General features: G+C 49.7%; 1 protein-coding gene across 1 annotated transcript; it reads left to right on the top strand.

Annotated features, from left to right (window-relative positions):
• Positions 1-1,524: 1,524 nt before the first annotated feature.
• KAZN (kazrin, periplakin interacting protein) lies at positions 1,525-11,908 on the top strand. The gene is made up of 7 exons (XM_009081671.1): positions 1,525-1,708; positions 9,153-9,289; positions 9,724-9,894; positions 10,120-10,309; positions 10,472-10,602; positions 10,861-10,911; positions 11,732-11,908. Exons 1-7 carry the CDS (start codon positions 1,573-1,575, stop codon positions 11,897-11,899), a joined length of 984 nt encoding a protein of 327 aa, XP_009079919.1. The 5' UTR covers positions 1,525-1,572; the 3' UTR covers positions 11,900-11,908.
• The last annotated feature ends 1,344 nt before the right edge of the window (positions 11,909-13,252 follow it).

Raw genomic sequence — 13,252 nt, 5'->3', positions numbered from 1 at the left:
GGAAGATCTTGTTGTCTTGGCTGCCTCTTGGTTCTTGCTTTTTTCTGCATGGACTTCAAGAAAGCACTTTGGGCTGCACCAAACCCCCTGGCCTGGAGCTCGACTGTTCCTCGTTAGTGACTTTATTGCTAAATAATTTACAGAAGGGGCCTTGCCAGCTTCCACTCGGGAAGCATTTCAAGTATGTGAACCAGATTTTATGCCTTCCTGGCGCAGCTGCCGGGGGGAGCTGCCTCTCCCTGTCCTGCTGCCGGCGTCACCTCCTGGCCCTGCTCCGCAGTGGTGCCGGAAAGGAAACGGCCTGGAGCACGTGTGGAGGGACACAAGCTAAAATAAGGGGAAAAATCCCTATATTCCATGCCCAGTTGGTATCCTCCAGGCTGGCTGCTGCACAGAGGGCACTGGAGAAAGGACCTAATCACAGTAGCTTGGAGAGAGTGTTTGGGTTTGATTTCTCTTTCATTTTTCTTGTACCATGGGTGTTGAAGAGGTAGTTTTTTCTCCCTGTATCCAAGGGCATGGTGCAAAACAAAGAGGATGTGGATGGCCATCCCTGGAAGTGTTCAAGGCCAGGTTGGATGGAGTTTGGAGCAGCCTGATCTAATGGAAGTTGTCCTTGCCCATGGAGGGGGTTGGACTTGCTGGTCTTTTAGGTCCTTTCCAACCCAAACCATTCCATGATTCTGTGAAATCAAGAAGCTACTTTGGGATCAATAAGGGCTTTTCTCTGGCCTTTTCCTTTTGAAAGGAAAGGGAAAGCAAAACCAAACTGAGATGAGGATTTGCAGTGGCACAGGCATAGCCCTCAAGTGTTTTGCAGGATGAGGGCAATGGGTTCAGTGTGGAACTGTCAGAAAAGCTCTTTATTGCAGTAAGTGGTGGGTGCAGCTGTAGGAAAGGAGGTGACTGGAGCTTTCCTCCAGTGCCTGTTGCAGAAGGGATCCAGGCTGGAATCTGCCAGGATGCTCCTGCCATGCAGCTGTTTGGAGGAGTGAGCAGTCACTGGGTGTATATCTGCAAAACATCAGGATTTGGGGCTGCAGGTGGAAGCATCGTGTTCCCTTTTCCAATCTCAGAGTGGTTGTGTTGCATTTTGCTGGGTGTGCCCTGAGCATGTGAGTGGCTGGAAGAAGAACTGAGGTGTCTGAGGCTTCATGGAGCTCAGGAGGCTCTGTTGGTCCCTGGCAATGTGTCAGTGAGTGGTTTGGATGGGGAAGTGCTTTTTGTTTATTCTTATTATTATTATTACATGTCAACATTTATTTTGAGTTGTTTAATACAAAAGCAGCACCCAGTGGAGATTTCTTCCTCCCAACCCAATGCCTCCTCATTTCATCCCTCCTCCTCCTCCTGTGGTCCCAGAGTGATACAGGTTTTGGGCTGTGCAGAGCAGTTTTGCCAGCAGGGAGGGTTCCCCCCAGCAGCATTTCCCTGGGGTTTGAGTTTCCAGCAGAGCTCCGGGCCGTGCCGGGAGCCCATCAGTCACTTCCTCACATTGTGTCTTCTCTTCCTCCAGCTCTGCTGAGGGAGGAGGTGGCTCAGCTGCAGGAGGAGGTTCACCTGCTCCGGCAAATGAAGGAAATGCTGACGAAGGACCTGGAGGAGACACACGGCAGCAAATCACCCGAGGTGCTCTCAGCCACCGAGCTGAAGGTGCAGCTGGCACAGAAGGAGCAGGAGCTGGCACGTGCCAAGGAGGCTCTGCAGGGTAAGGACTGTGCTTCCCTCTCCCCAGAACCCTAAACCTTCAAGAAGTTAATTAACGAGGAAAACAACCCCCCACCCTTTTCATTTGGGCTGTGCAAAGTGTGTTCACCATGTGCACGTGGCAGGGTTTGGTCTCCCTGAGACCACTCACTCTCCTGCCTGGTGTGGAGCCAGGATGGAGCAGGATATACAGCCAGTGGGCTGGGAAATGGGGTGTGGGGGCTGTTTGCAGCATTGCAAAGGAATTCCTTCACAGCTGTAGAGCAGAGCCAAGGCAGAGGCTGAAATGCAGCTGGAGGTGGGGGTGGATTTGAGCCCCTACAAGGAGGGAAGCAGCAAGTTTCCTGGTGACTGCAATTTTCCTTATCCCACATGGAGTTACCTGCAGGTGATGTGCAGTTTCTCCTTGATTTGGGTATTTTCATCCTGGTCAGGGCTGTGCTTTCCCTCCCTCACCAACATCTGCACGGTGAGCCCCCAGACTGAGATGTGCAGAGCAAAACACCACGTTGCAGTTTTTCCTCCCCAAAAACGAGCTGCCAATAAATGCAGACAGGATGGTTTGTTAGTTGGAGCTGTGGGATGATCCTGAGCAAGGGAAAGCTCTCAGGCATCAAACCCTGGCAGTGCTGCAGCTCTAAATATCATCTCAAATCCCCAACATGCCGACTATAACTTGCACTTGTCAGCTCGTGTTTGCGGATTATGAGGAGAAGCTGTCAAAAGTTTTCAGGCTCAGAGGCTGAGAGGCACGTGGGGACCTGTGGGGCCACCGTGTCTTCCCCCCAGTCCCAGATGCTGAGATGCTTGGAAGGGCATGGAATTGAGCTGAGTCAGTATTTGGGGAGGGATTTCAGCAGATTTCATATGATCACTCTTATGATTTACAGAAACATCCCTAAATATTCCTAACAGCCAAAATACCTTGAAAATCCTGTCTCACATACATACCACCAGTGCAGCCTCTGGCAGCAGGAAATGCTTTGGGTGTATAAAACTGTAATTGGAGGAGAAAAAAACCTTCATTAGGGAATATTTGCTCATGGACAGGGAGGAGGAATTGCTGATAAATGCAAAATGCGGAAAAGCAGAACTATTATAGTGCTGTTTGCAAGAAAAATAAGAGTAGTAAGTCATCAAAGAAGCTGCAGTGAGGCCATGCAGACTTTAGTGGAAGACAGTCCAGAGAAAACATGAATTTGGCTTGAAAGTTGTGAGTATTTAAGGAATATAATGTTGGGGTCTTTTTTATTGGGCTTTTATTGGCCACTGTCAGAGCCACTGAGATTGGTTTTCCAGCAGTTCTCTGCAGGTGTGATGGCTAGGAAGAGGGAATCTCAGTTGTCACTTGGAAAGGAACATAACAAGAAGCCTTTTTAAATCAATGCTTCTTCCCTCCCCTGCAATACTGGGAAGCTTTTGAGTCATTTGGAAAAGCTGACCAGGCTGGAGGCTCTGGGCAGCAGAGCAGACTTGGCACAGTGACTGAGATGGATAATGTGAAAACGGGATCAGCAGCTGGAGGGGGGAAAAAAAATCCTTTTTCCTTTCCATGAAAAATTGTCCATAGAGAAACAGAGCCAAAAGGGGAGGAAAAACAGTGCCTGGTGACTGGCTCTGCCAGGAGAAACTTATCCACTGATGGACAGATTGGGGAAGTAATGGCTCTGTGTTAAGGAACTCTGGGATAAGGCAGTGCCAGGAGCGCAGGGAAACATGCCTGTAGCTCTCCTGTAGCTCAGGGATCTGTGTCAGTCATGTCTTGAAGCCAGGGAGCAGCTTCCTCCTTGCAGCCTGCATCCCTGCCCAGCAGCATCAGCTGCAGCATCCCTGTGCCTCCAGTGGCACAGGATCCACATTGGGTCCTGTGGAATGTCATTAGCAGATAAATTATATGGAAATCTGTCATCGTCGCTGGCTCTGAGCCTGGAAATGCAACACAGCTGGTTCAGATGGATCTTGGCTCTCCAGGCTGTACTGCAGAGGGAAGTGGAGAGGGTTTGCTCTTGGGTTTGCTTTTGGAGGCTCCAGTGTTTTTTAAGAGCCTTTATTCTGTGATGGTCTGGATGGAGGGTGAGTTCATGGTCCCTCTTCAGTGGTGCATTTCCAGCTCTTCCCTACAGCATATGGCACAGAGGTAAAGCAAATAATCCTGTGCAGCATCTTCCCTGTGCCATGCTACCTCCCTTGCCATGAGGAAGGGAGCAGGGATCAGGCCCAGCACAGGATGCTCTGCACAAGCAACTCGACCAGTTTCTGTATCCCTGACAGCATGTGCTTTATGCTTCTTTATTCCACCCTTTATTGTAGCTCTTCCCTACAGCATATGGCACAGAGGTAAAGCAAATAATCCTGTGCAGCATCTTCCCTGTGCCATGCTACCTCCCTTGCCATGAGGAAGGGAGCAGGGATCAGGCCCAGCACAGGATGCTCTGCACAAGCAACTCGACCAGTTTCTGTATCCCTGACAGCATGTGCTTTATGCTTCTTTATTCCACCCTTTATTGTTGAGTCTATACCTTCAACTCGACCAGTTTCTGTATCCCTGACGGCGTGTGCTTTATGCTTCTTTATTCCATCCTTTATTGCTGAGTTAATTCTATACCTTGCACTATTTTTGTAATCAATTAACATCCAAATAAAATCTTGCTATGTCCAATTGTCCTCTCCCCCTCTGCTGGGACTGGGACTCTGGATTTTGCTTCTAGCATTAATGCCCTGGCTGGAAAGGTGTGGATGTGGTCTGGATTTCTGATGCAGAAATCCCCAGCAGGAGAAGTTGCAGACAGCTTGATTACTGCTGGGACCTGCTGCAGGCAGGGACTGTGCCCAAGAGCCTGGGGGACTCAAGGAGCCTCTTGGCCAGGTGACATCCATGAGTGTGTGGGCTAATGGCACAAACCCCATTTCTGGGAAGGTTTATCCAATATGCTGGAGCTTGCCTGCGGGATTATCATGTGGAGAGCAAACCTGGATTCTGTTTCCTTTCTGAGTGCCAAGGTGGAACCTCGGGCTGGCTTTCCCTGCTGCTTGGAAAAGCATGAACCGACTTCACGTTTGCTCCACAGATGAGTTGTATCCCAGTCTCCTCCCTCCCAAGCCCACAGCTTGGAGCTGTGACCTCCTGAGAAAGGTATTTGGGCTGGGACAAGCTTCCTGCAGAAACCCACAGCACCCTCAGCTGGCTGCAGCTGGCTGCAGGAATGGATGGATGAGTGTCCTAGCAGACGGAGGTGTGGTGGATGGATATCTCAGCAGACAGGTGACCCAGCCAAGGAAACCCTCTCCACCAAAACGACATGGAGATCTGTCAAAAAACCTGTTGTGTTCACCTTTGAAGGTCCACCTTCAATTTCCAGAAGTCCCTGACCACCTTGTTTGACCATTAGGGTCAGGTTTGGAAAACCCTTAACCCTATAACAGGGTGTTTCCAGGTAAATTCCCCCAAGGTGAAACACCTCACCTAACATTTTTGTGAAATTTGGCATTGGACTCTAATTTCTTGCATGCTTCATACCTCTGCACACCAGGAGTGAGGGTTGTCTCTGCATGACACTGCATAACGTTGACCTCTTCAACATCAAGCTCTTCCTGGTGGCGATGGCCGTGCCCAGAGAACGCTCACGCCTATTTAATTACAAAGCCAGGAGCAGTGCTGAGATCCCTGTGCAGGGCTGACCGATTTTATGGGTTAGTCATGGTGACAATATTGAATTTCATGGTTGGGAGGGAGAAACAGGAGAAATTAAGTAAATGTTAATGGGACAGGATAGGTTTACGCATTCCTGTTGTGTGGGGCATCGCTGAGGTTTGAGTGGTGCTCCCTGAGGATGCTTTTCTCTGCGTTAGAAAATAAGTGTATGATTCAGTAAGTGATAGAGTCAGCTCTGATTCTGTTCCTGGTGTGGAAATTCACATTGTGAGGGGCAAGAGAAGGTCTTGGAAGTGTGTGGGAGTCATGGGAACCTGCTCTTTGGAGCATCAGAGGTGTGCTGTGTCTGCTTCCAGTGCCCTGGTGTGTGTTTGAGCTCTGCTACCTCATCCCAGAATGTGAAGCTGGGCAGAGATGCTGCTTCTATGGTTCAAACAGTAGTTTTTCATCTAATATCACATTACCAAGGTAGTCAAACCAGTTATTGTCCTTATGTCCTCCAAGAAAACCTGGCTTGAATGGTGCACCCACCACTTCCTCACAGGACCAGGAGTTGGATTTCAATGGTCCCTGTGGGTCCCTTCCAGCTAAGGATGTTCTGTGCTTGATTTTCCCTTAATTTGATATTATTAATTTCATAGACTCAACCAGGTTGGAAAAGACCTCCAAGACCATCAAGTCCAACCCTACTGTGGTTACTAGACCATGGCACTAAGTGCCACATCCAGTCTCAGCTTGAAAACCTCCAGGGGTGGTGAATCCACCACCTCCCTGGGCAGCACATTCCAATGCCTGAGCACTCTCTCTGGAAAAAATCTCTTCCTAATATCCAACCTAACCCTCCCCTGGCAGAGCTTGAGTCTGTGCCCTCTTGTCCTGCTGCTGGTTGCCTGGGAGAAGAGACCAACCCCCACCTGACTCCAACCTCCTGTCAGGGAGTTGCAGAGGGTGATGAGGTCTCCCCTGAGCCTCCTCTTCTCCAGGCTGAACACTCCCAGCTCCCTCAGCCTCTCCTCATGCCACTTGTGCTCCAGTCCCTTCCCCAGCCTCGTTGCTCTTCTCTGGACCTGCTCCAGCCCCTCAATGTCCCTCCTGAGCTGAGGGGCCCAGAGCTGAGCACAGGATTCAAGGTGTGACCTCACCAGCACCGAGTCCAGGGGCAGAATCACCATCCTGGTCCTGCTGACCACTCTGTTCCTGATCCAGGCCAGGTGAGGCTGTGCCTTTGCAGTGGAGCGATTGGATTTCGGCTCGTCAGGTAGAGCTGGAAACAGAAGGCGCTGAGGGGGTGGATTCTTAATTGTTTTGGCTGCAGGAGGAGCCCAGCACAGAGCTGGTCCCGTTACATCTGTGTCCATCATCCTTCCCCCACAGGACCAATGCCCAGGGGATGGATCGTGTGGCAGCAGGTGGAGGCTCAAATAACAGGAGTGTAGGGTGACCCTGTGCACGTGGGCACGGGGGAGTGGCAGGGAGAGCTCCACTCTACACACAGTGGAGTTCACTCTGCTGGTCCCAACTCATCTTGGCTGCTGTGGCTGCTGCCAAGCACAACAAGCACAAGGAGGTCTAGTGTGTTCCCCCTCCCCTCCTGCTGTATTCTTTGGGTGTGAGGGGAGAATTAATAATGCAAATAAGAGAAGTACCTTCCACTCCTGGTATGGGTTTAGGATTTCTTGCTCCTTGTCTTTTGTGAACAGGTCAGAGGTTTGGCCAGAGCCCACCGTGCTGATGGGCTGGGGAAGAGTTAATGTGGATACTCCTAGCAGGCATGGGATATAGAAATCTGGCCCTGGATCATGAGATTAAAGAAAAAAAAAGCCATTTCACCTCCACAGATGGCCCTGATAGCCAGTGAAAAAACCCACTTTATTCCTCCTTGGCTGGCCGTGCCGTTGAGCCATGGATTGCAAAGGCTCGTTTTCCCCGACCGAGTAATTAGCAGGGCTTGTTTGCTAAGGACAAATTAAGCTGCTGCAGCAAGTGGGGCTCAGTCCAGAAGCCTCTGGCAGCCCTCATGGCTCACTTCTGTCTTACTTTTTCTTTTTTTTCCTGCCTTTTTCAATTAATTTCCTATTAATTGGGTTTGGAATGAAGTTCTCAAATGACTGATAAATCTTCTTTAAGCTTTAGGAGCTAATCGGTTTTGGAGGAGGGAGAGCAATAGAGGGGAGGAAAAAAAAGTGTGTTAATTTTAGCAAATCTCAAGTATGAAGTTAAACAAATGGTAAATTTTCCTGTTGGGTTAATAGGAAAAAAAAGTAACTTCTTTCAATACCCAAATTCCATCATCTCCTTGCAGTACTGACATAGTGATGAGAATATGGGTAAATATTGGTAAATTGGCATATATTTCACCTTGGGAGGTAGTTACTTTTCTAATAGTACTTCAGAGCATCTTTATTTTATTTTACTGGTGAGTGATGAAGTGTTTTCTGTAAATCTTTAAGGGCCCTGAACATTGCCACTAATTAAGAGAGTTTGTATGCTATAGGGGACTCACTACTTAATTAAATTCATTAGGAGCCTTTTGTTGCCTCGAGCATCAGAGAGTGGCAAATATGACTTAAACTTTTATAACAGCCTCTCAGTATCCTTGAGCAAATTAAATATATGTGTGTGTATATATATGTCTGTGGGGTCTGGATCTCACCTTGGTATGGCTTGGTCAACTTATCATTAATTTTCTTTTTCATCAAGTTTTTAGTTCATGTGAAAGAACTGGGCAAGGGGGGAAGGTTGTGGTTAGGTATGCACAGGCAGCTGGAAAGGGCTTTTTGAAAGACTTAGATGTGGTTGGGATTGTTTTTAGAGGGTTTCTGTAGTAATTTCCTAAGGTGGGAAAAAAAAGTAAAGGAAGTCCCAGTGTTAGAAGGGGCTGAGTTGTCCTAGGAGGAGTTCATAGAATCAACCAGGTTGGAAAAGAACTCCAAGATCATCAAGTCCAACCCTACTGTAGTTCCTAGACCATGGCACTAAGTGCCACATCCAGTCTCAGCTTGAAAACCTCCAGGGATGGTGAATCCACCACCTCCCTGGGCAGCACATTCCAATGCCTGAGCACTCTCTCCATAAAAAAAATCTCTTCCTAATATCCAACCTAAACACTTTGGTGGGTTGGGGTGTACCCAGAGCAGGGAGCCACAGGGCATTTCTGCAGTGCTGCCAAGGCCCAGGTTCAAGGCTGGGCAAAGGATTAATGTGCAGAAATGACTGAAACTCCCTGTTTTATGTCAGATTCTGTAATCCCCCCTGGATTACCAACCTCCCAGTAGCTGTGCCGATGAGCATCCCTCACTGGTGCATGGGAGAGGGAAAGCATGAAGGTTTTGAGTTCCTCTCAGTGCTGTTGGAACACCCCATCACATCCCACAGTGCCCCTGCCCTGTCCCCCTGTCCCACCACAGCATCCTTGAGCTGGAAGGGAATGCTCAGGGAGCTGTGTCCTGGGCTCATGGGAGCGTGGCCGGAATCTGCCTCACTGCTAAAAATAAACCAGCTGTGGTTTATTTATCCTGGAAAGGGAGCAGCAGGTTTTCCTGTGGCAGGCCCTGAGGCTGAGGCAGCAGTTTTGCTCCCAAATCTCCTTTTCCAGGGGCTGAGCTGTCCCTTGGAGCGTGGGTGATGATAAGGAGCCATGGTGGTGCCCTGATGGGCATTTCAGGGGTGAATTGGGTCTCTGTTCCTGCCCCAGCCCCTGGGATTGTGATTTGGTATTTTTTCCTTGAGAAAACAAAGATCTGTAGTTAAGGGACTGCTGTGCCCACCATGCTCAAGCCTTCCTCTCCCACAGCCATGAAAGCTGACCGCAAGCGCTTGAAGGGAGAGAAGACAGACCTGGTGAGCCAGATGCAGCAGCTCTATGCCACCCTGGAGAGCCGTGAGGAACAGCTCCGTGACTTCATCCGCAACTACGAGCAGCACAGGAAAGTGAGTGTGGGAGCTCAGCACCGTGGGCTCATGGCATGGAGGGGTGTCAGCAGCAGGAGTGTGAAACTTGGCTTGTAACAGGCAAAAAGCCACTGAAGTCCTAGCAGGACCCTTGCTGGTACCACAGCATGGTATGGTTAAAGAAATACTAGAGGGAATCAGGCCAGACATGGGAAATTGCATGTAATTTTAACTAGGTGCATGGTGGGCATCCCTTTTTGGCATCCTAGAGCTTCCTGCTCCTGTCTGTAGCCATCCCTGCCAGCACAGGACAATTGTGACACCCAAACTGACCACTCATGGTTATGCACAGGACAATTGTGACACCCAAACTAACCAGTCATGGTTGGGTGGTCCCTCAGAGGGTCATTACAGAGGGGTTTGTAATAGCACACGGATTTTTCCCTTCCTGATGGCCACCCATGTCCCGACAGGAGAGCGAGGACGCGGTGAAAGCCTTGGCAAAGGAGAAGGACCTCCTGGAGCGGGAGAAGTGGGAGCTGCGGCGACAAGCCAAGGACGCAACAGACCACGCCAGTGCCCTCCGCTCCCAGCTGGACCTCAAAGACAACCGCATGAAGGAGCTGGAGGCTGAGCTGGCCATGGTGAGCTGGGTAACTCAGAGATTGGGTTGTTTGCTGCAGTGCAATACTGGGGGGAAAAATTCCATCACTAAAAAGGAGATTCATGTCCTTGGCATGAAGAGCAGCACATGTATTTACTTGTCAAGGAGTGAGTGGGTTTGGTGCAGTGTGTTACTGCTTGTTCTGCTGCTCCAGACATTCCTATGGTTTTCTTGCTGTCATCATCACCTTGGTGTCCTTCCTCAGGCCAAGCAGTCCCTGGCCACGCTGACCAAGGACGTCCCCAAGCGTCATTCCTTGGCCATGCCGGGCGAGACGGTGCTGAACGGCAACCAGGAGTGGGTGATGCAGGCTGACCTCCCTCTGACAGCTGCCATCAGGCAGAGCCAGCAGACCCTCTACCACTCACACCCCCAGCACTCAGCAGACCGGCAAGGTGGGCACCACGCGCGGATCAGGGCGCGGGCAACTTCTCAGGGCCGAACTCCTTCTGGGGAGGGAAACCCATGGGTAAACCCAAAATAGTTTTGTGGAAGCTCATCAGAAGTTTGGCTGGGTGTGGTGTTAACTGCTTGGTTGTCCCCCCTGTACCTCCCAGCAGTCAGAGTGAGTCCGTGCCATTCCCGGCAGCCGTCCATCATCTCCGACGCCTCCGCGGCCGAGGGCGACAGGTCGTCCACGCCGAGCGACATCAACTCTCCGCGGCATCGAACGCACTCGCTCTGCAACGTAAGGCACTGGGTGGTGGGGGCTGACTGCCCTGCCCAGGGCAGATGGGCTCCAGGGATTCTGCAGGTCCTCTGCTGCCCAAAATGATGTTGAGTTTGAATGGAGCTTTGCTGGCCTGGAAAGTTGCTTTCCTGGGGGTTTATCCCAGCCCCACTGTGATTCAGCTGCCCAAACATGCTACTTTTTGCTGTGGAGGGTTTTGGTGGGTCTTGGGCTGTGTTGGGGCTGATTCAATGGATTCATCTTCTTCTGCTGCAGGGGGACAGTCCTGGACCGGTACAGAAGAACTTGCACAACCCAATTGTACAGGTAGGGCACAAATCCTCTCAAATCCTGCTCGTGAGACCATGTCCTGTGCTAGAAAGTACTTTAGGGGTGTCAGAGGCACCAATTTGGAATCTTTCAAACGTAGAGTAGAAGTCACCCTGAATTTTAAGTCTGGGATGCCTCAAATTCCCCAAAATCCAAGTATTGTCGTAGGCACTTGCTGTGCTCAGGAGTCTATTGCAGTCTTGATTTTTGAAGGGCACAGCCTAGGTCAGATTATTCCTTTGTATTTGACCCTAAAACATTGGGATGTTTTTGCAATCCAGACAGACCCTTGTTTTGACCTTCCATTCCTGGATCTGTAATCCTGAACCAGTTGAATTAAGAAGCCAAAATCCCAGAAATGTGAGAAGGAGACCCAATTTCACTACAAATTTATCGTGGGGAGGAGGAGGCTCAGGAGAGACCTTATCAGTTTCTGTAACTCCCTGAAAGGAGGTTGGAGCCAGGTCAGGGTCAGGCTCTACTGACAGGATGAGAGAGACTGGACGTGGTGCTTAGTGTCATGATCTAGTTGATGTAGTGGTGTTAGGTCATGGGTTGGACTTGATGAGGTCTTTTCCAACCTGATTGACTCTGTGAGATTTCACCACACAGATTTCAGAATATTATTTCACTGGTCCAGGATCTTGATGTTTTTGGGATATGGACCCAAGTATTTCTTTGGGACCTAGACATGACTATTTCTGGGACCTGGACCTAAGTATTTCTTCAGGACTGGGACCCTCCATTGTCCATGTAAGGAGTAAGAAGGGTGAAGCCAAAAACAAAGTGTCCAAATCCATATCCTCTCCTCCCACAGTCTCTAGAGGACCTGGAAGACCAAAAACGGAAAAAGAAGAAAGAGAAGATGGGCTTTGGCTCCATCTCCAGGGTGTTTGCCCGGGGGAAGCAGCGCAAGTCCCTCGATCCAGGTCTCTTCGACGGTACAGCTCCCGACTACTACATCGAGGAGGACGCGGACTGGTGACCCCGCGCCGGGCGGGCGCCGATGTACATACCCCTGCCCCACCTGTGGACGTGTTACCTGTTGTCTTGGGAGCGATGCAGCTGTGTCATCACTTCAGTTTTCCTCTTTTTTTGTTCTTTTTTTTTTCCATCCCGGTAACTCCTTTGTTGTCACTTCAGTTTGTCAGTTTGGGTTCGGTTTATTTTTTTGTCTCGTTTTGGGGGGGGTTTATTTGATTTTTTTATTTTTCTCTTCTTCTTTTGACAAAACTTGAAACTTGAAGGACTGCTGTGTCTCTGTAAATACCAGAAATATTGTGCACTTTGTGCTTGTGACGTCTCTTGTCCCAAACCCGCTGTTTTCCGGAGCCCAGCCCATGGGATGTCCTCTCTTGGGGATGAAGGACCTGCCCAGCTGAGGGACCTTAGAGAGAAAACCCACAAAACCATCACCATCACCAAACTCCTTCGCTGTGATGTCTTCCTGGCCGAGCCCCTTGGAGGCACCTGGGCTGGTTTAACTCCTGCCGGTCTGGAAATAAGTGTTTTAACGTTCCTTTTTAGTTGTTTTAATTTATTTGCACAAACCCAGAGGAGCTATTCTAACTAAATTATTGCAGAAGTTTTGGGATTTTTATATTTTTCCACGTCGGTTGGGATGGGGTGGGGAGGAGGAAGGGGGTGTTTGTACTGTACTGTCCTGGGAAGCTGCTGTTGGGGAGGGATTTGGGGGTGTTGGAGCTGTGGAACCCTCACCCCACACTCCCTCGGCTGCCCCAGGAGCACTTAACGCCTTGGAAAACGCAAACGTGCCGAGAAATCAGGCAGGGGGAAGCCACTGGGAGCTTTGCCCACTGGTTTTCCCTGCTTTTGGGGGACTCACCCTTTGCTTCAAGTCCAATTTAGGGGGATCCAGCATGAGCTGGAAGAGGGGAAAGGTGATATCCTGAGATATCCCAAGACATCGCCTGGTTACCCCACTCCAGTTTGGGGTGTTCCTGTCGTCAAGGGGTGCCAGGGAAATCGGTACGACTTCCCACTGGGAAGGTTTTTCTGGCTCTGAGGTGATTTTTGGAAGCACAAACGTTTCCAAATCCCTTGGGAATGCCCCTCCCCAAACCACCCCCGGCGCGTGCGGACGCTTCCCCCTCCACTAACACGCGCCGAGCTCTGCTTATGCCAAGATAAGTACCTTATGCTTTAATGCTTACGATATAATTTTAAGCTCTTAGAAAAAAAAAAAAACACAAAATGTATTAAGATTTATTTAATGAACTATAATAGTGTATTATTTTTTCTTCATTCCAATGCGTGCCCTGGTTGAAAAAAAAAAAAAAAAGGAAGAAAAAAAGGGTAGTTTGTCTTAAATCACCCA

This window comes from Acanthisitta chloris, unplaced genomic scaffold (genome assembly GCF_000695815.1).
Source record: "Acanthisitta chloris isolate BGI_N310 unplaced genomic scaffold, ASM69581v1 scaffold17869, whole genome shotgun sequence".
Taxonomy (NCBI): domain Eukaryota; kingdom Metazoa; phylum Chordata; class Aves; order Passeriformes; family Acanthisittidae; genus Acanthisitta; species Acanthisitta chloris.
Note: the sequence above shows the minus strand (reverse complement) of the source record. Positions and strands in the feature narration are given on the sequence as shown.